Here is a 24,932-nt window from a genome sequence, read left to right on the forward strand (position 1 = left end):
CGGATGGGTTTTAAAGCCTGGTATTGACTCTGTGCTGTGCCGTCAACTCAGGGTGCTCTGCCGAGGCTAAATTGAGCCGAGGTAAGAGGAGAATAACCAAACCCCCCACGCATCCAAATCAATGACAATATCACCTTACTGCCAAAATGTCAGTCTCGTGTTGACCATTAGAGACACCCCGCCGTCTCTCTACAAACCAACACCATTGATTCTTAACCCATTATGCGCGGGAAGGGAACCCTTTTGGTGTTTTAAGAATGAGGTTATACTTTAGCTATTGAAAAATAGCAGACCTACAAGCTTGTAGTGTGCCACCGAGTGCCGCGCTACAAGCTTGTAGATCTGTTATTTTAGAAAAATCGAATATATGCTTTCACAGCGAACGTTTTTAACTCAAATCTTTGCTTCTGGGGAGGGGTCCCTGGAACAACATATTTTCAGATGGGGGGAGGGGGGTGGGCGGGGGGGGTCAGCGGCCAAATACATATCATTTGTCGGGTCCTTGGCATGAAAAACACGGCACAGTATGGATCATGAATCACTGGAACCACGGCACAGTATTTAATCACTGCAACATGAATCACTGGAACCACCGCACAGTATTTAATCACTGCAACATGAATCACTGGAACCACGGCACAGTATGGATCATGAATCACTGGAACCACGGCACAGTATGGATCATGAATCACTGGAACCACGGCACAGTATGGATCATGAATCACTGGAACCACGGCACAGTATGGATCATGAATCACTGGAACCACGGCACAGTATGGATCATGAATCACTGGAACCACGACACAGTATGGATCATGAATCACTGGAACCACGGCACAGTATTGAATCACTGCAACATGAATCACTGGAACCACGGCACAGTATGGATCATGAATCACTGGAACCACGGCACAGTATTGAATCACTGCAACATGAATCACTGGAACCACGGCACAGTATGGATCATGAATCACTGGAACCACGGCACAGTATTGAATCACTGCAACATGAATCACTGGAACCACAGCACAGTATTTAATCACTGCAACATGAATCACTGGAACCACGGCACAGTATCGCCAAACATAAATACGTCTACTGAAAAGAAAACTACCCATGGAATTATGTCATCTATACAAAGACCAATGTTTCTTCTGATTTAAAAAAAAGGCATTGAAGGCATGAAATCTATTTAAGAAAAAATCTATATTCCGTTTCAAATTATTGAATTTGTTCACCATGTAATAAGCAGGACATGGCACAGATGGGGGTCCACCGTCCTAACTGAATGTTATATTGAATACAAGGAGAATATCGAGGCCCTCCCCTCCCAAAAAAATATAATGCTGTCCAAATGCTTATGCAACACACTCTACTGTTTATGTACTGTATTTAGCACGGAGATATTGCACATTGACGCCTTGCAGGCAAAACCGGGACACCACTCTCCTGAAATAGTCTGCATCAGTGTGTTCGGAGCATATGGTGCAAGTGGTGCTTTATTCATTAAGCCATATGGCCACGCCACCCCTATGGCCTCGGGCCACTGCAGAATATGTATTGGGAAGAGAGAAATGAGCATGTGCCACTAGGAGGGTCGTATCCGCTGAAAGCACAGGTATCCATCCAGATCTGGAGTGTCTCCCAGTCCCTCCCACCATGATGATGTGAGCGTCAATGTCGGGTGAGAGCCTCGTGTGTCTCTTTGTTTTTGAGGGGTGCTAGCCCCTCCTATATACAGGTTTAATGATTTAATAACGCCATTGACAATGAAGGGAAAAATTACGCCATCTTGTCCCTAGCACAAACATTAAATGCCGTTAACAATAAAGAGAATGTATTGTTTGTTTTACATCACCTAATCAACATGAGTTAGACTTTAACTTTTATTTTTTTATCAAACCTTTCCTTCTTTAGTGATCCTAGACCGGATCGCGCACCGCGCTGCCGTCCACCTCCCTTTATACAGGCTGACTAGAAAGCTGAATGACTCGAAATCTATGGAACTCTTCATGGTTTGAATAAAACGTGTGATGTTCGGAGGTCTTTGCTGATTAATCCGGTGATCTAGATGGAAACACTGGCGCTTTGTAGAGCAAGGATGGCTTCATTTCAGCTCGCTAGCATTGACACTATTTATTTAGCATCTAAGATGGCGCACACACACACACACACACACACACACACACACACGCGCGCATACACACACACACACACACACACACACACACACACACACACACACACACACACACACACACAGCTCTGACCTGAGGGCATCTGCTCCATAGCTCTTCACTATCAGACCAGGATCTGGATAGTTCTTCTTGCGCTTGCTCATTTTCTGTCCATCGCTGCAGGGATGAAAACACACATGGATGAGACGCACGCACACACGCACGCATTTGCACTTCAAAACAAGCCAAGTCGTTCTTCCAGGTCACCAGGCCTGGGAGCGTGCTGGCTAGATAGAAGAGTGGTGGGTGGGGGTTGTTTGACCCTACAGGGGTGGGGGGGGAGCGGCCAACACTACGGGGCGTTAAGAGACACGGTTGGACACAGCATGACCACGGAAACTGATTGAAGTGATTAAACACACAACAAATACAAACAGGGTGGGGGGGGGACTGAATAGATGGATCTAGGAAAATGAAATGATAAAAGAAAAGAGGGAAAATGACCATGGGGAGATTACACAGTGATAAGAGGAGATGAAAGGGAAAGAGCAGAGGAGATAAGGTGATATGGTTCCAGGAGGAGAAGGCAGTGGTGGAAAGTAACTAAGTACTTTTACTTAAAAAAAATCCCATGACTGAAAAAGATTTTTTGCAAATCTGCACTGATGCCATTAAATGACCCCTATGAAATCCTCAGGACTGAAATCAGTCCCCAGGACTGAGAACTTTAAGCCCTGAGGACACTTCGACACTAACTCTGGGGGAGCCTGGGTTTGAGCTGGCAACCTTGCGGTTACCATCCAGCCACTCTACCCCTGAGCCACCACCGCCCCACAGTAGAGCTAAAAGGTGAAGTGAAGCAACCAACCTGGCCAGCACCAGCAATGACAATTTGGACAATTCGACAATTTCGTCAACAGATAGAAACTAGAACTGCACTCTGTCGAGTGCATACTTGCTTGTTGCACACTAGTAGGCCATAAATGGCCAACTAGTGCGCAAGCAGAGCGTGCAAGTACTTTCGACCGCTACAAACTGTCAACCAATTACATATACATATACTATGTATACTATGTATATGTATGTATATGTAATTTGTAAGTTGATTAGCGGTATACTGTGGTTACTTTGCGCCGTACGCACCGCCCCAGCCAACCCACCACTTTTGATGCGTATGCACCGTCCCAGCAAATTGTGCCTGATACGGCAGTGGTGCCAGATTACATACATGTATACACAGGAGCATTACCTTTAATCCTCCCAACACTGAAACATATCGTCATTACGTCACCATCGAAAACCAATTACATTCTGGCATTGGGTCCTTTAATCCACATATTTCTTATGTCATCATTGAGAGCTAGTTATACATATACACACCATGTAATCTGGTCCCAGCAAATCAGGCACAATTTGCTGGGACGGTGCATACGCATCAAAAGTGGAGGGTTGGCTGGGACGGTGCGTACGAGCCGGGCGAAACTATTACTTGCGCGCTCTGCTTGCGCAAGTAATAGTAACTAGACTAAAATGTTAGGAAGGGATTAGTGGACAAGAGATCCAGTATAAGTCATTTTACACCTGGTTGCATGTTGAAAATAGCCGATCTACAGCGCGACGTGTTGTGAGCTTGTAGATTTTTTTCCCCCGGTGGAAACAAAATCCCCTTTTGGCCAAAAAGTACCGTTTATACGTGTGGTGGAGGGGGGCTCAGAGTGCTCCCACTAAGGAAAGTAGGCTTTCTAATGACACAACCTGCCTTTGTTTTTGTGAGTAGCAAAAACTTTATTTTTATTTACACAAAAGACGAGAGGCTGGTCTGCATTCATGCGAGCGGCGGAAGACGAGAGTAACATAGCTCTAAATGCAACGCATTAGAGCTATGGACCAGAGCTAGGGGGGAGGGAGGGAGGGAGGGAGGAAGGGTAGAGGTAAAAGGTTGAAGTGAAGCCACTAGCCTGGCCAGCACCAGCCTAGAGCTATGGACCAGAGCTAGGGGGGAGGGAGGGAGGAAGGGTAGAGGTAAAAGGTTGAAGTGAAGCCACTAGCCTGGCCAGCACCAGCCTAGAGCTATGGACCAGAGTTAGGGGGGCGGGAGGGAGGGAGGGTAGAGGTATTAACCTGGCCAGCACCAGCCTAGAGCTATGGACCAGAGTTAGGGGGGCGGGAGGGAGGGAGGGTAGAGGTACTAACCTGGCCAGCACCAGCCTAGAGCTATGGACCAGAGCAAGGGGGGAGGGAGGGAGGAAGGGTAGAGGTACTAACCTGGCCAGCACCAGCCTAGAGCTATGGACCAGAGTTAGGGGGGCGGGAGGGAGGGAGGGTAGAGGTACTAACCTGGCCAGCACCAGCCTAGAGCTATGGACCAGAGTTAGGGGGGCGGGAGGGAGGGAGGGTAGAGGTACTAACCTGGCCAGCACCAGCCTAGAGCTATGGGCCAGAGTTAGGGGGGCGGGAGGGAGGGAGGGTAGAGGTACTAACCTGGCCAGCACCAGCCTAGAGCTATGGACCAGAGCTAGGGGGGAGGGAGGGAGGGAGGAAGGGTAGAGGTACTAACCTGGCCAGCACCAGCCCGTTGACGATGACGTTCTTGAACGGAGGCTTCCCAAACAGAGCGGTGGAAAGCACCAGCAGGGTGTAGAACCTGAGGATCAAACAGCATTAGGAAGTCAGGGGCACACCTTAGTTAGGGCATTTTATCAGGTATTTGACAAAACCCCCTAGTTTCATATGTCACATGCTACTTAAAGGATCGGTTCGCCACTATTATATGGCCTTTGTCATGCTTTAGTATGATATCCGTTCATGAAAACAATAAAAATATTTACATTTGGCGAAACCGCTGCGGAGAACGAGTCATGTAATGAGCTGAGGCACGGTAATATAATTTCCTACAATACCCACAGTGCATTGCGCGACAGACAGAGAGGCAGTGAGGCAGCCCCCAGGAAGCTGTCATCTGAAAGTTTCTCGTGTTGTTTAGAGTTGACTTGAAAGCGATAGAAGTAATAATAATAGCTAATATTTAGCGGTTGTAATAGTAACAGCAGTAGTGGTGGTATAGTAGTTAGTAGTCTCTGATAGTAAGTAGCGTAATAGTAGTGATTTCGAACGTGCGCAGCGTCGGACTCTAAATTCCACTGGCTGGCTTTGTTTTTAGAAATCGTTATGAAGTACAGATGCAATCCCAGCTGTGTGAACCACTTTGGGTGTGCAGTGAACATTTCACCAACGCAGATATCTTCCAGTTCAACCGCAATCTAATGGAAGAATTGACGCGGAGCATCATCATCATCGAAGCAGAAGTTGCAGAACAGAGGTATGTCATTATTGTCATAATAAACTAAAGCTACAATGCTGTGTACAGTACACCAGACACTGAATGAATGGCGATTGCATTACAGGAGGAGACCACATGCATTTCCTTTCAAAATACATGGTTGTTGTTACACGTGGTTGTTGTTGTGATGTCTATAAATTAATTTGACATACCGAGTGTCTCTGATGCTTACAGCATTATAAAGATTTTGTTGCTGTTTGTAACTGGAACACCCTCCACATAAACGCCACCATTTTTCCTAGCTCTGGTCCATAGCCTCAGAGTAAGGCTATGGAACAGAGCTAAATTTTTCCATATCAAGCTGCAAACTACAAACCAAACATAAAAGCATTTAAAACCGGGAAAGCATCTGTATTTGCATTGGCTATTCAAAAATAGCAGATATACAAGCTCAGTGCGTCACTTGGAGTTGGTGCCGTGCTGCGAGCTTGTACATTTGCTACTTTTCAAATGTTTTGCTAAAATAAAAAACCTTATTGTTTACCATATTGTCTCATGATTGGTCAGAGGCCCATAATTGCATAATACTTTATTTGTTGCAGGAGCTGAGGTCTCGGTGGCTGTCTTCAACTCAAGAGATGAATAAGTGGCTTTCAAGGAACTCCCAAGTATACAGTATATTATATAGATACAATTTACTTTGTATGTTGCTATTGAACACAATCTGGATTGATAAAAGAATGTGATCTCATTTTCAAATATTAGACATGTACTACTCCTAAGCCTTTACCAATATTGTTGTGCAAGTACAATTTTAATTCTGGACTTTTACTTGTAACAGAGTATTTTTATATAGCAATATTGATTCGATCCTTTTTCTTCTGGGATTCTTGCACACTGTCCGATTTTTGTAATCTGAGTAGGAGGACAAACTTTGCCTGTGTGGCCTTGTTTTTTAAACCTTATGTTACAGTACAATAAAACACATTCACTGACATAAAGTCACACTTATTTCCATTGTGGTCTTGTTTGTATAAACAGACATGTGAATGATTTGTATCACGGTGGCCTTTGATGCAATATTGACAGTTTGAGCCTCAGAGTATTAGGAATTGGTCAAAATGTATAAATACAATAGGCCTACATGAGAAAAAATAAAACAAACTTGACATCAAATCAACTATCTTTTAATAGTACTGATTTACATAAATCTATAAAAACAGGGGTCTATGGTTGAACTGGAAACTAACAAACTACATGTACAATCATACAAGTGCATTAGTCAGAGGTCACTGAGGCAGGTGGTTCTGCATGATGACATGTCGCTGGAGCAGCTTCTGGCCAGGACAGGAGACGCACATGCTGTGGTGAGACAAGAGTCAGTAATGGTGAAAGCACTAAATGATTACTGGAATGGACGACTGAGTGTGTAGGCTATGTGCAGTATGTTTCATGTGATGTACACTTGGGTATTGGACTGTTAAGATTACCGTCCAAATTAGTAGGTAGGCTACAACTATATCAAATATCAATGATAATAATAAGCAGACTTGGCAACCTGACTTGTAGAAAGTATTCACACAATCATGTTACCAAGATTGCCTTTTTTTACCTTTAGAAATATTGCATGAATCAGAGCCGGTCAGTCAGTAGATGATGCAAAAACACTGATCCATGCCTTTGTTTTTTCTGGGCTCGATTACTGCAATTCTGGACTGCAGAATACTGCCAAAGAAAACAACGGAATCTGTGACCTTCCAACCTACATGACTGCCTTCTATTTCAATGTTTTATGCCTTGCGTTTTTCTCTCCATTGCTCTGTAAAGCACTTTGAGCTGCATTGCATGTCATAAAAGTGTGTGAGACACAGTAGGCCTATAGTATAAATGACAGTATATTTACTACATTTTACGGGACTTTGGTTGACCACTGGTCTTTGTAAAAGCATATATAAATATGTGAACCTTTATTGAAAATGATATTCCCTCTAGTTTTCTAGGGGGTCAAACTAAATACAGCAAATACAGTAATGTGCTTTATGTATGAAGTTTGAGTTGAGTATGTATGGCTCACCATCAGTCCATCAAAGACATCTTCAGCTTCATCAGCCTTCTGTAGTACCATCTGGGCTGACCTAAGTGAATGAATGGACACAGGTATAACACTTGAATGTTTACATTGCTAACCCTGAAACATACGAGCCCATGGCTAATACTGTACATTGCTTCAGATGGCATGCCATACATACAGTTTTGAATTGAATGAATGAATAGAAGATGTTTGGACCGAAAAGTTGTAGGCTGAAGCCGTGCCTATCCTCTGACACTTATGTAAACAATACGGTGTGGCGACACACACACACACACACACACATATAAGCTGTAAATACATTGAACACTTACTTAAATCTGAATGTCCCTCTTGGTCCATCGGGCTTCGGTTGCAACTTCCAGTTTGAGGCATCCTGAACGCATGTCCCCACTTCTCAGTAAAACAGTCAACACTATCTGGGCTTTTCCTGGGCAGAAAAGTTTGTGTGTGCGACGTACTGGTTCAGGGAAAGCTACTAGCTACTATAGCTAGGTCGCTCCAGCAGGCATCAGTCCACCCACAGCAACTAGCAGTGCCAGTGTTGTCCCCGTCAATGCATTCCTTCCTCCGTATATTTCTGGTTCATAATATAACGACCCTAACGCAGATTCTGCCAATATGTATTTAAAATTATCTCGTCCAAAAACTCCCATGGAGTAGCCATACTGACTTGTTGTTGTGGAGTAGCCACAACTCGTTGTTGTTGTGTAGGCGAGAGACCGTGTCCTTCGCGGCTAGGCTAGCTACGGCAACCCTACCTGTCCAGTCCCTTGTAGTTTCTGAGAGCCTACCGAGGGTCATCCACTTACGTCACTTTGGGACAAATACGTAAGTGGACGACAGCTTTGAAAGTGCGCCCACGGAGCTACAGACTACCAATGATAATACTCCGGGGTATTTTAGCATATATGCTAATGATAAAAAACACACAGATTAGGTTGAATAGTGGCGAAGTGGTCCTTTAAAGATTTTTTTTGCCTTATATAGGATGTTAATGGTATGGTCACATATATTATGCTAAATAACTCAAAGAGACACCATTAGAAAAATATTTGTGAAGAAAATGATTGGTAACGATTTAGTTCCCAGATTTGCATAGGTTTCTCTTACTACTCCGGGCACTACAAAATATTAATAAAAAGAACACAATGTGCAGCGATGACGGGTAAATGTTATAGTCCTTGAGCTTGTATTGATCGCTCTAAACGTGCATTTACAATTCTCTTGTACACCTCTGGCTATTCGGATCAATTGTATAGCGTCCTACTCGGTCGATATGAGCAAATAGAGGACACATCGAGCGACGGCAACACACTGAACACCAGCTGAACACCACGTTGTGATTGGAGTGGCTTCGCCCACACACAGTACCAACTTCAATAGTTCAAGATTGGACAAGAAGGCCCCAGTGCTCGAAATTTTGGAATTGTCCCATTGTCCTGGGGACAACAAAATGGCACACACAAATGCAGTGTCTGGGACAGCAGAGACATGTCTATTATCATTACAGCCAGCCATCAGCTAGGTGAAGCTGAAACTGAATTAAGGGAAAATGTATGACTATGGACATAAACTAAATAAAGTATGTATATTGTATACGTTTAGTTTTATCATTTTTAAGAGCCTGCTCAGAGACTACATTACATTAGCTTATAGCTAACTCTGGCCCATTTACAGGGATGTTAAAACCGACGTGTTGATTAATGAGCATGGAGCACCGAAGCACCGAAGAGGGCGCAAATGAATCCACAGGTTCATGTACTTTTTATTTGTATTGTAATCCCCATAGGGGGATTTTTAGATCGCCTCATATAAGTACTGTTTGAAAAATAAACATATCATCCAGGCCGCTTCACTCATATGGATATGAGTGTTATAAGAATCAACTGACTGAGAGAAAACGCTATTGTTACTGCTACTGAATTAGTTACATTTCCTCTAGAAACAGACTATCATAATATCAATGACTGACTGTTGCAAACTATACGGAGACACACCTCCCTGACAATAACGCAGAGACAGCTCGTTTATTTTTGAACCACACCGCTTATACTGTATGAAACGATTTTAAGAGGACCCCATGTTATTCTCCATAGAGAAATTACTTCCGTGAGCCACGGGAAAATCGAGGGGACGAGCGAGTGACGTCAGGACTTTGGCGCTCTATTGTCCCTGTCAAATAAATAAATAAGTAAACCGTGATTCATTGGCAAATACATCAGTCACAGTGAGTTAACGTCCATTTCTTTTGTGCTTACCATCCCCTGGTCTGGTCGATGCCCTCGGCGATGAAGTCGGCAGGGAACGTGTCCTCGAACTCCTTCCTGTTCTCAAAGGGGTAGTGGGCCTGGGCGTAGGGCATGCTGCCGCTCTCGAACCAGCAGTCAAACACCTCCTTCACCCTGCGCAGCTCACCTTTACCACACCGCGACGGGATGGTCAGGTGGTCAATGCTGGGGAGGATGAGAGGCATGGATTAACACATTTAGACCTGAGGACCATTCTACAAATGCTTTCTGAATCCTGAATACCTCATGTTTCTGTGTCAGTGGTGCTCAATATTTCATGTCAAGGACCCCCAAAAATATATGTAATTGGCCGCCGAGCCCCATCTGAAAATATGTAGTTCCAGGGACCTTCCAGCAGCAAAGATGTGAGTTAAAAATGTTCGCTCTGAAAGAATATATATATTCAAAGATTTGCGCCACATTTTCACTATTTTTCAATAGATAAGTATTCGGGAGATGACTTCCGCACACCCGGTTAAACCACAGCAGGTGCGTATAGGTCCTGGCAGAGCAGCAAACGTTTTAGAGAATAGAAGGAGGAGAGACCCTTTCGGCCTTCTTCAGGCATGCCTGAAGAAGGCCGAAAGGTTGCTATGACTCTTGTCAAAATAAATCTCTTGAACCAGCAAGTGGCGGTGTGCGGGTCTCTCCTCCTTCTCTAAAACAATAGCTAAAGTATAACATAATGCTTAAAACACAAAAGGGGTTCCCGCACAAAATGGGTTAATTAATAGGAGAAGTTCAGATAATTGGAGGACCAGAAAAGTGATATTCCAGAACCCCACTGACAGGACAGATGTTATGTCATGTACACAACAGACAAATGACGCCCCCCTCTCTCTCTCTCTCTCTCTGAGCCCAGTGTTGCAAATAGGCTACATCCTGCAAACTTAGACGCAATGAATTGAGAAAGGACGCAATCATGTCACCCCCAGGGGTCCTGGGGACACAATACTGTACTCAGTACTGTACTGTAACAGAATCCACGTATAAAAAACAAAAACTAAATTGCAGTAAAAAAAGAAGAAAAATATCCACAGACCAAATCCTTTTGCATGGCCACAAAAACTGTGTACATTGGTGACTATAACTATAATCGACCTGATCTTGAGGCCTACAATCAACTAGTTGAATAGTCGCGTAGTTGCTTAAAATGCCCTAACACACACACACACACACACACACACACACACACACACACACACACGGAAAGAGGCCATCCATGCCTCACCTTTCCCGATGCAGATCTGTGACTCTGACACCCGTCAGCTCCTCCAGTTCTCCTATGGATCCTATGCACACCACCTGAAGGACACACAGAGAGAGATCAGCATCATGATGTACAATACATACACCCTGTTAGGCCTGATGTCCATATTTATCCTGACAGTTTTCTGAAATACCTCATGTTTCTGTATCAGTGGTGCTCAATATTTTATGTCAAGGACCCCCAAATATATGTAATTGGCCGCCGACCCCCCCCCCCCCCCCCCATCTGAAAATATGTCAAGATTTGAGTTAAAAACGTTTGCTCTGAAAGAATATATATTCAAAGATTTGAGTTAAAAACGTTTGCTCTGAAAGAATATATATTCAAAGATTTGAGTTTAAAACGTTTGCTCTGAAAGAATATATATTCAAAGATTTGAGTTAAAAACGTTTGCTCTGAAAGAATATATATTCAAAGATTTGAGTTAAAAACGTTTGCTCTGAAAGAATATATATTCAAAGATTTGAGTTAAAACGTTTGCTCTGAAAGAATATATATTCAAAGATTTGAGTTAAAAACGTTTGCTCTGAAAGAATATATATTCAAAGATTTGAGTTAAGAACTTGTAGGTCCGCGACCAAATACAGTTAATTCTGGCTGTCCTTGACCTGAAACCGTTGGGGAGAATGCAAGTATGTTGCATGTTGCGAGGAGTTGCGTGTTTGGACCCTTACACACACAACAAGACATGATCATGATCTAATTACATCACATAGCCCGTCTCAACCGGCAGCCTTCTTAGTCTTGTTGAGATACATTAAAATCTTATAAAGTCATAATGAGATGTGGTGACTGGATGAATAATTAACTCCTTTTGGTGTTGTAAGCATTATGTTATACTTTAGCCATTGAAAAATAGCAGATCTACAAGCTCATAGTGCGGCACTCGGTGCAATTCTATGAGCTTGTAGATCGTGAAAATGTGGCCCAAATGTTTGAATATATTCAAGATTTGCTTCTTGGGAGGTCCCTGGAACAACATATTTTCAGATGAGGGTCGGCGGGCAATTACATATACGGTATCTGTATGGGTCCTTGACATAAAATAGGTTGAAAGTCACTGAAATAGAAACATAGGTTTTTCCGAAAATTCTCAAGATTAAAAAAAAAAAATTCGAGGTCAGGCTTTAAGATAAGCGGATGCCTGTCTTCGAGTACCATGTACCTTGTTGTGGTTTATCAATTAGGCTTATGTTTGTTTTCTTCAACTATAAAGAGAATTTTAAGAGTTCAAATCTAAAAACACTGCTATTTTCTCATAGTTTATTACCACGCGTGCTCAAGCCCACGGGGCTGAAATCCAATTTATATCTGTCCTAGTTTAGATGCATTAGATGGCTAAGCCCCGAAGAGTTAATTGGTGCCAACTCTCATCACAATCTCAGTGTTTCCCCACCCTTTCATCACATTCATTGTTTCACCGTGTTCCTTTGGAGATAAACACATTACAATGATTTATTCTAATTAGTTTCTATGCATCAGATAAATTAGTTTATCAACAGCAGAGTTTCCGTCAGGCCCACGTCATAACCTCAAATATCGCTGCATCCCAACCAGATAACTCCATATCGATCGATTTGTTTATGTTGCTTCAGAAAGTAATGCCCTACTTCAGGGGTGGGCAACATTGACGATGGAGAGGGACAATATATTTCCACACTCACTCCAGAGGGCCACAGTGCATATTAATGTCGTAGCAAAAATAACTGATCTACAAGTCCAAAATGTGTCGCAATGTGGCACGTTTTGAGCTTTTAGATTAGCTATTTTTGCTATATTTGAATTGAAAACCTGAAAACCTGTCATTTAATACTAGTCATGAAGTAATTAAAGCGGGTTTGGAATTGTAACAGCTAAAATCAATACTATATCAGTATTCTGATATTAACATTAAGTGAATGTGGGGGCCGCATGTGGCCCCCGGCTGCCATTTGTCCACCCCTGCCCTACTTCATCATACAAAGAGTGTCGCACAAAAGTAGTGAAAATCCGATCTACAAGCTCACAACTAGGGATCGACCGCACTCCCTGGAGACCTTGCCACTGCGCACGGCCAGTTTGAAGTGGGGCATATCGGTCAGATCTGTGGCTCTGGACAACCAGACCTCTGTATTAGTCAGATCTGTGGCTCTGGACAACCGGACCTCTGTATCAGTCAGTCCTCGTGGCCTTTAAACCATTTACACCTGAACCACTAAACAATGATATGCATTTGGCTGCCGACCCCCATCTGAAAGTTCCAGAAAGTTTTTAACTCAAATATTTGCTTCTGGGGAGGTCCCTGGAACAACATATTTTCAGATGGGTGTCGGCGGCCAGTTACATATATTATTGGGGGTCCTTGACATGATAATGTTTGAGCAGCGCTGACATAGACACATGGGGTTTTCAGAAAACTGTCAGGATTTAGAAGACATTTGTAGAATGGTCCTCAGGTCTAAATGGGTTTAAACACCAAATGGGTTAAGCCCATATACTGTATGGAGATTGATGATGGCATCAGTATCAGTGATCCTGTAGGTTTACACTCTATCAGAGTAATCTAGTAAGAGAGTGGTGACACGCTTTGATCTCGCCGCAAAGCGGGTACCTATGGGCGATAGTTCCAAACATTGCTCCTATGGCTAGAACTATTCCATTGAGATAGAATGAGCACTTCCGCATTTCATTGTTACAATGAGAGTCAACGGGAGTGTCATTACTCTCTTACTAGATTACTCTGCACTCTATAACGTACGACGAATTAGACCACTCCTCACCCAGCAGTCAGCCAATCAGACCCTTCCTCACCCAGGAGTCAGCCAATTAGACTGTGCCTCACCCAGGAGTCAGCCAGTCAGACCCTTCCTCACCCAGGAGTCAGCCAATTAGATTGTTCCTCACCCAGGAGTCAGTCAATTAGACCCTTTCTCACCCAGGAGTCAGCCCAGCTCCTAATCCAGACAACAGTATTGTCAAAACTTGACTATTTTAACTCCCTCCTTACTGGCCTACCGGCATACCGGTATGCACTTCCAACCTGCCTCTCCAACTGATCCAAAATGCCGCAGCTCGCTTTGTCTTCAACCAACCAAAATTCTCACATGTCTCCCCCCTTTTTCCGCTCCCTCCATTCATTGGCTCCCGGTCGCTGCCCGCACAGAATACAAAACTCTGATGCTGGCATTCAAAGCAACCAAAGGTATGGCTCCCCTATATCTTGCAAGTCTGATCGAACCCTACAAACCCTCACATGCACTCAGATCAGCCAACGCAGGGAAGCTGGAAGTACCTTCATTAAAAATGCACGCTCCAACGCTCCACACGTCCCAAACTCTTCTCCATTCTGGCTCCAAAACTATGGAATGCACTTCCCATTGCAATCAGAACTGAATCATCACTCCCAAGTCCCAACCTTCCGCCGTAGTCTGAAAACCCACCTCTTCACCACCACTCCATCATGGCCCGTAGCACTTGCCCGACATTTTTATGTAGACTTAGATAGCATTTTATGTAGACTTGGCTTACACATGTTTCATGATAACTACTTTTTATATATGTGATGTATTGCCATGCTTTTTGTTCTTGCTTAATGTAAGTCGCTCTGGATTAAGAGCGTCTGCTAAATGCCTAAATTGTATATACCCATGTATGGGCATCCTCAATCCTCAACACAAAACATTCATTAATAGCGTTTTACTGCGCGTAACACTTACTTTGAAGAGCCAAATATCCGTAACCGGATAACCGTTACAGTGACAAACTGCTGTGTGTGGTGTCATGACCTATTGTTGTCGTTTTGGTCAGTGGTGGAAAAACCCAACCGCGAGCATCACAGCGCCTGCTACAGGCCGTTGAAAACGCTTGTCTTCCCCAGAAACGTCCCCTCAATGTCGTTTCTGAGATACAGGCCTTTGAATGCAGGGCTTAGAATGTCCCACTTCGACTGTTGTGCTAACGAACGGTGGCTAACGATACGATCGGATCAAAACATGGATTAAATAACATAAACCGTGGAAAACGGAGGTTCCGGGTTTGGCAGCCTAGGGTACTAATTTAACCCTCAGTTTTCGCGGCTTTTGGCGTACTCCGTGTTAAGCCTGCCGTGTGTGTGTGCGTGCGTGCGTTGCAAATAAATGAAACTATCAAATGAAATACACTACATTAGCATGAGCCAAATTATAACACTTTCAGAGTAACTTTAGCTAAGAAAAACAGTCCTTAAAAGTGTGTTATCCGCCCTCCTCTAGAGAGGTAACCTGTAGGCGCTGCTCCAGTTTTACCACAGTGCCAGGTAGCATGGCCCAGATACAACCCCACACAAACCGCCCCGCCGGTACCCAGAGGCAGGGAGGAGACGGAAGGGCCATTGATAAGAAAATAAGACACCAAAAGATGGGTGCATAAAGAGCATGAAGATTAAAAAATAAATAGACACATAATGCAGGTGAGAGATATCAAAAGCGGAAGACCAGGCTCGCACGCACACACACACGCACGCACGGAACGGTAAAAAAGGAACCAGCGTTCCAATGGATCCAAAGCACACTATTTATTTAGTCAAGTTATTACAAGCCCGATGTCGAAATGTAAAGAATGTCTTCAAAACCCCTCCCAGAAGCGAAGATTTGAGTTAAAATGCTGTAATAATACATTGTGCCTAAATATTACCATTACACAGATCGCTTTGGCTATTTTCTCCTGCCAGCCGACTGCCGAGTACACACGCCTGCACACACACACGCCTGGAAGTCTCTCTCTCTCTCTGGGATGAGTTTCCGCGAAGCGCGCACAAAATTCTAGTAATATACATTCAAAGATATGAGGCACATTTTCACGATTTAAAAAAAATAGCAGACCTACAAGCTCGTAGCGCGGCACTCGGTGCCACGCTACGGTCTACGAGCTTGTAGATCTGCTATTTTTCAATAGCTAAAGTGTAACATAATGCAAAACACCAAAAGGGGTTGCCGCCCAAAATGGGTTAATAAAACCAACACAAATATCCAGTTTAAAGGCTCGAAACGGGACACGTGGAGAGCTTGTTGATCGCCTAGTTTTTTGCTACTTTTGCCACGACGCTAGTGTGACAAAGTAGGGCATTGATTTACGTTCAACACAGATGAAAAGTCGAAGCGTGGAGATGAAAGGTTTGTGGAGCCCGACAGTGGCCTGGTGGCCACGGGGGGTACTGCGATAGGGGTACTGCTGCGCCCTGGGTTTTTGATTGATTGATTGAAATCTTTATTAACAGTTTGCAGAATTACAGTACATTTCAAGCACAAACTCAATACAAAGACTGTTAACTGTGAGTGGACGACCCAATTAAGCCTTACACTTGTTTACAACAGGGTCCACATTGTTCAATTCATCAAAACATTTAGAGACAAACAAATAGACACTTCTATGTAGTTAAAGAACAGAACAGGAATTCATCATATAGGAAGCGAAAAGGGAAAAAAAGTATATATACAGTGAGGGGAACAGGGGGATAAAAGAAAAGAAAACGAAAGACAGAGTGTAGGGCGCCTGCACACAACACCATGCGTTGATGCCATGTGTGCATATGTGCAGGCACCCAACACCACGTCCATACAAAAACATAGTACAATCCATAGTACAAAGACAGAGTGTAGGGCGCCTGCACACAACACCATGCGTTGATGCCATGTGTGCATATGTGCAGGCACCCAACACAACGTCCATACAAAAACATAGTACAATCCAGATACAAATTCAGCTTTTACAGAGGCCAGTTTCGAATTGCAGCCATCCGTAGGTGCCCTTTGAGAGCAGTTTTGAAGGAGCCAAGGGATTCACATGTCTTAATGACTGTTGGTAGGGCGTTCCACATTTTGGTCGCATAGGTGTGTGTGTAAAGCCCCAGGCACAGACACTATCCTGGGGGAACTTCTGACCGAGGCCTTGTGGGTGTGTGGGTGTGTGTGTGTGTGTGTGTGGGGGGGGGGGGGTCCAAGGGAGGGAGACACCAGGGAGAAAGCGTGTTCTGGAAACAGTCACGATGCTATTTCCAGCAAGCAGGTCGCTGGTTGTCCCTCTTTCAGCCAGGAGACCCAACACTTTTCAAAAACACTCAAACAACCTAATTGTGACAGCGCAGTTCAGTTCTAAATGCCTTCTAAAACCCATGTTTCTATGTCAGTGGTTCCAAAACTATTTCATGCCAAGGAGCCCCAGAATTATCTGAAGATATGTAGTTCCAGGGACCTCCCAGAAGCAAATATTTGAGTTAAAAACGTTAATTGACACTGATCGAGGCTAAACCGCCTCTCATTCGGAGGAGGAACGTTGCTGCAATGAGCCGTTTTATAAACATATAATACTGTCATATCGCTGACATTGCTGCTGGAGCGAGCTCTGTGGTCCTGCCTGCCGCGTAGCTAGCCAGGGACGTGCAGAGAGTGTTAAGAGAGGCAGGGGCTGAAATCCCGTAAGAGGGCACTTTTGGACCAAAATAGCAGATCTACAAGCTCACAACGCGTCGCAGCAATTTTTCAGTACAGAATTCATTCCATATGTTGATCTGACCCCCCCCCCCCCCCCCATTGCAAAGCGCCAGCACTCGCACAGCAGTCTGCCGTCACTCAGGAGGATACGTGCATGCGACCTCGGCGCTTCTTCCGCACCATGGGGGACCGGGCCTTCTGCTCAGCTGCCCCTCGGCTGTGGAACGCCCTCCCCGACCACCTGAGAGCACCACAGTCCGTGGACGTTTTTAAAAAGGGACTAAAGACTTTCCTTTTTAGTAAGGCATTTGCCCAGTCGGACTCGTAAGCTGCCCTGTTTTTAACTGTTTTATTCTTATTTTTATTTTACTTTTTTATTTTTTTTATTTTTTTTTAATCTGTAGCACTTTGAGATTTGCTTCAAATATAAAGTGCGTTATAAATAAAATTTATTATTATTATTATTATTATTATTCTTGCCCACAGGGTGTCTTACTAGAAGCTGTGTGTGTGTGTGTGTGTGTGTGTGTGTGTGTGTGTGCGTGTGCGTGCGTTATTACCTCCTCAAAGTCATCGCTGACCCAAAGAGGGATGGGCGTGCCCCAGTAGCGGTTCCTGGAAACTGCCCAATCGCGTGCGTCCCTCAGCCAGTTCCCGAATCGCTTCTCGCGAACAAAGTCCGGAACCCTGGAGGCAGAAACAGGACGAGAGAGAAGGAGGTGTCATATTGTGTGTTCTTAATGGTAGAGCTTCCGTTAGCTTCATATTTTCAGATGGGGGTCGGTGGCCAATTACATATCATTTTTGGGGTTGTTGACATGAAATATTGAGAACCACTGATAAAGAAACATGAGGTTTTTCAGGAAAAATAAATAAAATCGATGTCAGATCTCCAAAGCTTGTAGCTCGGCTATTTTCGGCGCAAGACGCCGGTGTTCAACCAGGTGCACACATCGCCCACATTGGATGACTCCAACCAATGAGAACACTGCTGCCATGCATGCTCTCCAGGCTATTATCTAATTAATCAAACATATTTGCAGCTGTCACTTAATGAAAAGCACTTAATGAAAATGTTTGCTGCGAATGTCCACAGCAGAGAGAGCCAGGCCCGTTACAATGCCTCGTCACTTTATTGAGCAGGCCAGCCCACCCCCCCCCCCCCTTCTCTCCTAAAAATAAACAGTGGCGTCATTAGGCCAAACTGTAGAGGTTAACACTACCTTCAAGGCACATTCTTCGTTTTACACACACGCACACACAGTAAAACACTTCCTCTCTCCGTCTTTTCTCCGTCTGCCTCCATTCTCTCTCCCAACCTCTCCCCCCTCTCACTCCCTCCATTTCCCGGTCCTTCCACTCACACTGTGTGCCAGGAGAGTATAGTGTGGAGGGTATAAATCGACGTCAAAGATCCACGCGCCAAGCAACGAGTTCATCAATTCCCATTTGCGAGGAGGCATTTCTATTTAGGCCCCTAATATATCAATTTAACGTTTTTTTTTTTCTCCCTCTCCCTCCTTTCCCTCCCTCCCTCCCCTCCCCTCCCGCTCTCCGCTTGCACTAAAATGTCGAAACTAGAGTGCCTGTCTTTGCCGCCACAGACATGCAATAGAGTCAATTTAACATAGTCACCTGTAATGAGTCATGGACACTGGGGACGGATGTGTGAGAGACACAGAGACTGATAAAGACGAGGGTGATGATATGATAACGAGCGTTGGAGAGGGGAGGGGTTATACTTTGCCATTAAAAAATCACACTTGTATGAACTGAGTGGTGCAACTTCCCTCTCCCCCCCCCCCCCCTCTCTCTCTCTCTCATTAGCAGGCAACAGTACAGCACTATCCCTCTCTGTTTCTGGCAAAATGGTACTAATAGTCATACTCGTGCTCATTAACGTCACATACATACACATTACATATAATCTTGGGGGTCCTTGACATGAAATAAGTTTGAGAACGACTGACATAGAAAAAAAACATGTATGTACTACGTAAACTCTTAATTTCCATCTTACAGCCATTCAGTTGCAAAAAAAAAGAAAATTGGGGACCCCCCAAAATAATTTTGTCGACTGTTAAATCTATTCATTCTTTTGTTATAGATTTACTAGTTTTTAATCACAACTCTAGCCCAATAATGCAACGCGAGGCGTTACCGAAGGAAAATGAACGGCAACCTTGAAAAAAAAACACTGATAGATTAAACACAGTTTAATCTATCCGTTCCGTGTGAACTTAACTCTGGATGTAATTTGGTTTCATTAGGGTAGCGATAAGCCAGTGGGCACCTCAGTGATAGAGCTAGTCTCCCCCAGTGGGCCCCTCAGTGATAGAGCTAGTCTCCCCCAGTGGGCCCCTCAGTGATAGAGCTAGTCTCCCCCAGTGGGCACCTCAGCGATAGAGCTAGTCTCCCCCAGTGAGCACCTCAGTGATAGAGCTAGTCTCCCCCAGTGAGCACCTCAGTGATAGAGCTAGTCTCCCCCAGTGAGCACCTCAGTGATAGAGCTAGTCTCCCCCAGTGAGCACCTCAGTGATAGAGCTAGTCTCCCCCAGTGAGCACCTCAGTGATAGAGCTAGTCTCCCCCAGTGGGCCCCTCAGTGATAGAGCTAGTCTCCCCCAGTGGGCACCTCAGTGATAGAGCTAGTCTCCGCCAGTGGGCACCTCAGTGATAGAGCTAGTCTCCCCCAGTGGGCCCCTCAGTGATAGAGCTAGTCTCCCCCAGTGAGCACCTCAGTGATAGAGCTAGTCTCCCCCAGTGGGCCCCTCAGTGATAGAGCTAGTCTCCCCCAGTGAGCACCTCAGTGATAGAGCTAGTCTCCCCCAGTGAGCACCTCAGTGATAGAGCTAGTCTCCCCCAGTGGGCCCCTCAGTGATAGAGCTAGTCTCCCCCAGTGGGCCCCTCAGTGATAGAGCTAGTCTCCCCCAGTGGGCACCTCAGTGATAGAGCTAGTCTCCCCCAGTGGGCACCTCAGTGATAGAGCTAGTCTCCCCCAGTGGGCACCTCAGTGATAGAGCTAGTCTCCCCCAGTGGGAACCTCAGTGATAGAGCTAGTCTCCCCCAGTGGGAACCTCAGTGATAGAGCTAGTCTCCCCCAGTGGGAACCTCAGTGATAGAGCTAGTCTCCCCCAGTGAGCACCAGTGATAGAGCTAGTCTCCCCCAGTGGGAACCTCAGTGATAGAGCTAGTCTCCCCCAGTGGGCACCTCAGTGATAGAGCTAGTCTCCCCCTGGCCCAAAAACATTCAAACTGTGAAAAGTGCTGATTTTAATCAAAAAGAAAGTTTCGCTTTTCTTTGAACAAAATCCGATAACAAAGCTGGGAGAATAAACTGAAGCTGTGCATCGGCCTCAGTGGGCAGCCACCCACACACTGTGTAGGAGCAAGAACACGTGCGTGCGTAATATTTGCACGAGCACCCCAGTTTGACAGCTCTATCTGTCATTATGAATATGTGAATAATGAAGCAGGGTTATCGTCGCAGCTCTGTCTATTAGAAATAAGCACATCAATCACACATTTGGCACCTTAAATGTTTTGCCATGCCTGAAAAGTCTCTTTGCAGCTCTTAAAGAGTCAATTCAAATAGGAGGTTAAATAATACACTTCATCTCACATACAGTACATACAGTGTCGTGGACTGAAATATTATTAAAACTAGTGGACCTCACAGCTCAGGATTGAGTGTGTGTGTGTGTCTGTGTGTGTGTGCGCGTGTGCGTGTGTGTGTGTGTGTGTGCGCGTGCACGCTAACCCATTTAGACCCGAGGACGATTCTGCAATTATATGTCAGTGGTTCTCAACCTTTTTCACCTCAAGGACCACCATAATTATCTGTATTTGGCCACGGACCCCCATCTGAAAATGTTGTTCCAGGGACCCCTGCACCAGAAGCAAAGATTTGTGTTCAAAAAAAATCGTTCGCTCTGAAAGAATATATATTCAAAGATTTGCGCCAGAGTTTCACAATTTCTAAAAAATTAGCAGATCTACAAGCCCATAGCGTGGCACAGAGTGCCGTGCTACGAGCTTGTAGATCTGCTATTTTTCAACAGCTAAAGTATGCTTCAAACACCGAAAGGGGTTCGCGCCCAGAATGGGCTAACCTACCCAGAGGGCTACGCATTCATCTCAGTCTGACAGGCCCATTACCACAGGCAGCTACTGCAGCTCAGAAAGAACAGAGCACAGGGAGTAACAGGGCTATCGCTGCTTAGAATCCATGCCATCTTGATGCTTAATACCTTTTCTTGGCACGTTCCAAATTATACATTTCATTGTTGTCTTTTTATCGTATAAAATATTGCTTTAATTAGCATGAGGAAGAAGGGGGAAATAAATACATCTGTAAAGAGACATGTGCATCGGGCCAAGCTGGGATAAAGATAACTGGATACTCTAACTGAAGGCTGGCATACGGTACATTACATGTTCTAGCAGCCTACATGTTTTCTCTCTCCTGTCATTGGTGTAATCGACATGTCACACTGCAGGTATGTGCCTTATCCCATTCTGGGCGGGAACCCCTTTGGGTGTTTTTTTACCCCATTTAGACCTGAGGACGATTCTACAAATGCCTTCTAAATGTTTCTATGTCAGATTGTCAGTCATTCTCAAACAATTTCATGTCCATGACCCCCAAGATTATTATGTAATTGGCTGCCGACCCCCATCTGAAAATATGTTGTTCCAGGGACCCCTGGAACAACGTTCGCTCTGAAAGAATATATATTCAAAGATTTGCACTACATTTTCATGATTTTTCAAAAATAGCGCTATGAGCTTGTAGTTCTGCTATTTTTTTTAAATCGTGAAAATGTGGTGCAAATCTTTGCATATATATTCTTTCAGAGCCAAAGTTTTTTACTCAAATCTTTGCTTCTGGGGAGGTTCCTGGAACGATATATTTTCAGCGGCCAATTACAATCTTGGGGGTCCTTGACATGAAAATGTTTGAGAACGACTGACATAGGGTTTTTCAGAAAACTTTAGATTTAGAAGACATTTTTAGACTCGTTCCCAGGTAAATGGGTCATTCAAGTGTGGCATGTTTATTAGCATTTGTGGTGGTGAGTCCCCTTTGGTTCATGGATAGAAAAAGTAAAACTGCAAATGCACCTCTAGTTTTACTCCACCATTTAATTCCGTCCGTTATGCTTTAAAATGCCTTCCATGTCATGAATGCATTTTAATGCCTGCGTGAAGCGCTTTGATTCTGCATTTGTGTAAGACACCACTGAGCCACAGTGCCATCTGGTGGTTTGGTCAGAGGAGCGCTAACAAAGGAGAGAAGAGATCCGTACACATCGTTTTAAAAGCTCCCAAAATAATGTATTGACAACAGAGCGGAAAACAATACTAGTAGGGAGTCAAACATTATGTTATACTCTAGCCATTGAAAATAGCAGATCAGGTCTGCTATTTTTGAAAAATCGTGAAAATGTGGCGCAAATCTTTGAATAATTATTCTTTCAGAATATATGTTTTTCAACTCAAAACTTTGCTTCTGATTTTAGTTTTGAATAGTTTATTTACGGTAGTCTTAGTCACCTTTTAGTCACCTGGAATATTTCCACACTCACACCAGAGGGCCACTATATTTCCACACTCACTCCAGAGGGCCACTATATTTCCACACTCACACCAGAGGGCCACTATATTTCCACACTCACTCCAGAGGGCCACTATATTTCCACACTCACTCCAGAGGGCCACTATATTTTCACACTCACACCAGAGGGCCACTATATTTCCACACTCACACCAGAGGGCCACTATATTTCCACACTCACTCCAGAGGGCCACTATATTTCCACACTCACTCCAGAGGGCCACTATATTTCCACACTCACTCCAGAGGGCCACTATAGTTCCACACTCACTCCAGAGGGCCACTATATTTCCACACTCACTCCAGAGGGCCACTATATTTCCACACTCACTCCAGAGGGCCACTATATTTCCACACTCACTCCAGAGGGCCACATTGCATATTTCTGTCATAGCAAAGATAGCAGATCTACAAGGTCAAAACGGACCTGGTAGATCAGCAATTTTTTTTTGCTATTCCTGAATTAATGTTTTGCTATTTTTCAATTGTAATCCTGAAAATAATTTAATTTCAAATGCCTTTCAAATGCCTTTGATTATAGTTATGTTAACTTTATGAACCACATACAAACGCATTGGACATAAAAGAAAGACAATAACATTTTAATACTACTCATTAAGCTACTAATTTAGACTGAAGTAATTAAAGCGGGTCATGTTTACAGTAATATATCAGTATTCTGATATTAACCTGAGGGCCGCATTAAGTGAAGGTGGGGGCCGCCTGTTGCTCACCCCAGGTCCAGACTGTATGGTGAAGCATTTGGACATTGCGAGAGTCAACAGTCTGGTAACGCGAGACTACTTACTTACCAATAGCATTTTGCATTGTTCTCCAGTAGTCTCTTCACCATGTGCTCCACTCTGATGAACCAGCTCGGGACGGCTTTGTAGATCAAAGGGGTGTCAGACCTAGTAGGAATACACAGACGGACATCTCAGTTTGACGGTCCCAATTGATGATATGCAGTTTTGCACACGGCTGCCATCTTGCCAGCAAGGTGCTACCTAGTACCTCGTTATCAGTAAAGCAACCTCCTGCTGCATTATGTGCAAATACTAAACGAGCACTTCCAAACTCCAGCACAAAACAAATCTGCAAGGATTTGACAGGGAGTAGCTCATAACATGTCTACAGTAGATACTTATTAAACAACCACATTGCAGAGAGAAAGAGGATAATTCAAGCTTTCCGTAAAGCTGCAATGTTGGTGAGTTTGACGTTATTTAATACAATTAGATAGGACATTTCTGTTTGGATGAATGGGCTGTCTATTGGAAGTTGCAACTAGGTAGCACCTTGCTGGCAAGATGGCAGCCGTGTGCATAAAGTCAATACAAGGATATTGTTTACAGAATAATGTACATGAAATACGAATGTAAAAGCATGTGGAATTTGTGAATGTGGACAATCCTCTCAGAATCTGGAGAAAATCTTCTATGAATAAATACAATACAGAAAATATTATATTGAACCAATGAAAAGTATTATAAAGTGCTTCAAACAAAACCTCTTAACTCCATTGGACCCTCAAACTGTCTGCTAAAGCAACTAACTCCACCACCTCTCCCCCTCTCATGAAAGTAATTGACAATATATAAAGTCACAATACCGACTTTGATGGGACAGTATTACATCGTTTTAAAAATATAAGATTTTGGCCTGGGTGGGCTTAGCGGTCCAGGAACCTCGGCTGCTAGTCCAGCATGACAGTGTGTCGCCGGTTTGAGTCCCGATGCTGTGTGTCTTCTCCCCCATCTCTCT

General features: G+C 44.2%; 1 protein-coding gene and 1 long non-coding RNA gene across 4 annotated transcripts in view; both read right to left on the bottom strand.

Annotated features, from left to right (window-relative positions):
- The window catches only part of iars1 (isoleucyl-tRNA synthetase 1), an 82,170-nt gene that overhangs the window by 24,598 nt on the left and 32,640 nt on the right, over positions 1–24,932 (bottom strand). For all 3 annotated transcript variants that reach the window (XM_080779970.1, XM_080779971.1, XM_080779969.1), the window contains exons 13-18: positions 23,981–24,079; positions 18,114–18,240; positions 11,069–11,142; positions 9,808–10,002; positions 4,735–4,821; positions 2,271–2,354 (exon numbers count right to left, since the gene is read on the bottom strand). In XM_080779970.1, the coding sequence (XP_080636096.1) occupies positions 2,271–2,354; positions 4,735–4,821; positions 9,808–10,002; positions 11,069–11,142; positions 18,114–18,240; positions 23,981–24,079 (666 nt within the window). The remainder of the gene's footprint in view (positions 1–2,270; positions 2,355–4,734; positions 4,822–9,807; positions 10,003–11,068; positions 11,143–18,113; positions 18,241–23,980; positions 24,080–24,932) is intronic.
- LOC308322726 lies at positions 6,568–8,411 on the bottom strand. Its single transcript, XR_013964745.1, has 3 exons — positions 7,861–8,411; positions 7,532–7,592; positions 6,568–6,819 (listed from the first exon to the last, which is right to left on the bottom strand). It is a non-coding gene; the product is annotated as an uncharacterized lncRNA (long non-coding RNA).

This window comes from Protomyctophum bolini (assembly GCF_963924005.1).
Source record: "Protomyctophum bolini genome assembly, chromosome: 2".
In the NCBI taxonomy this organism is placed as follows: Eukaryota; Metazoa; Chordata; class Actinopteri; order Myctophiformes; family Myctophidae; genus Protomyctophum; species Protomyctophum bolini.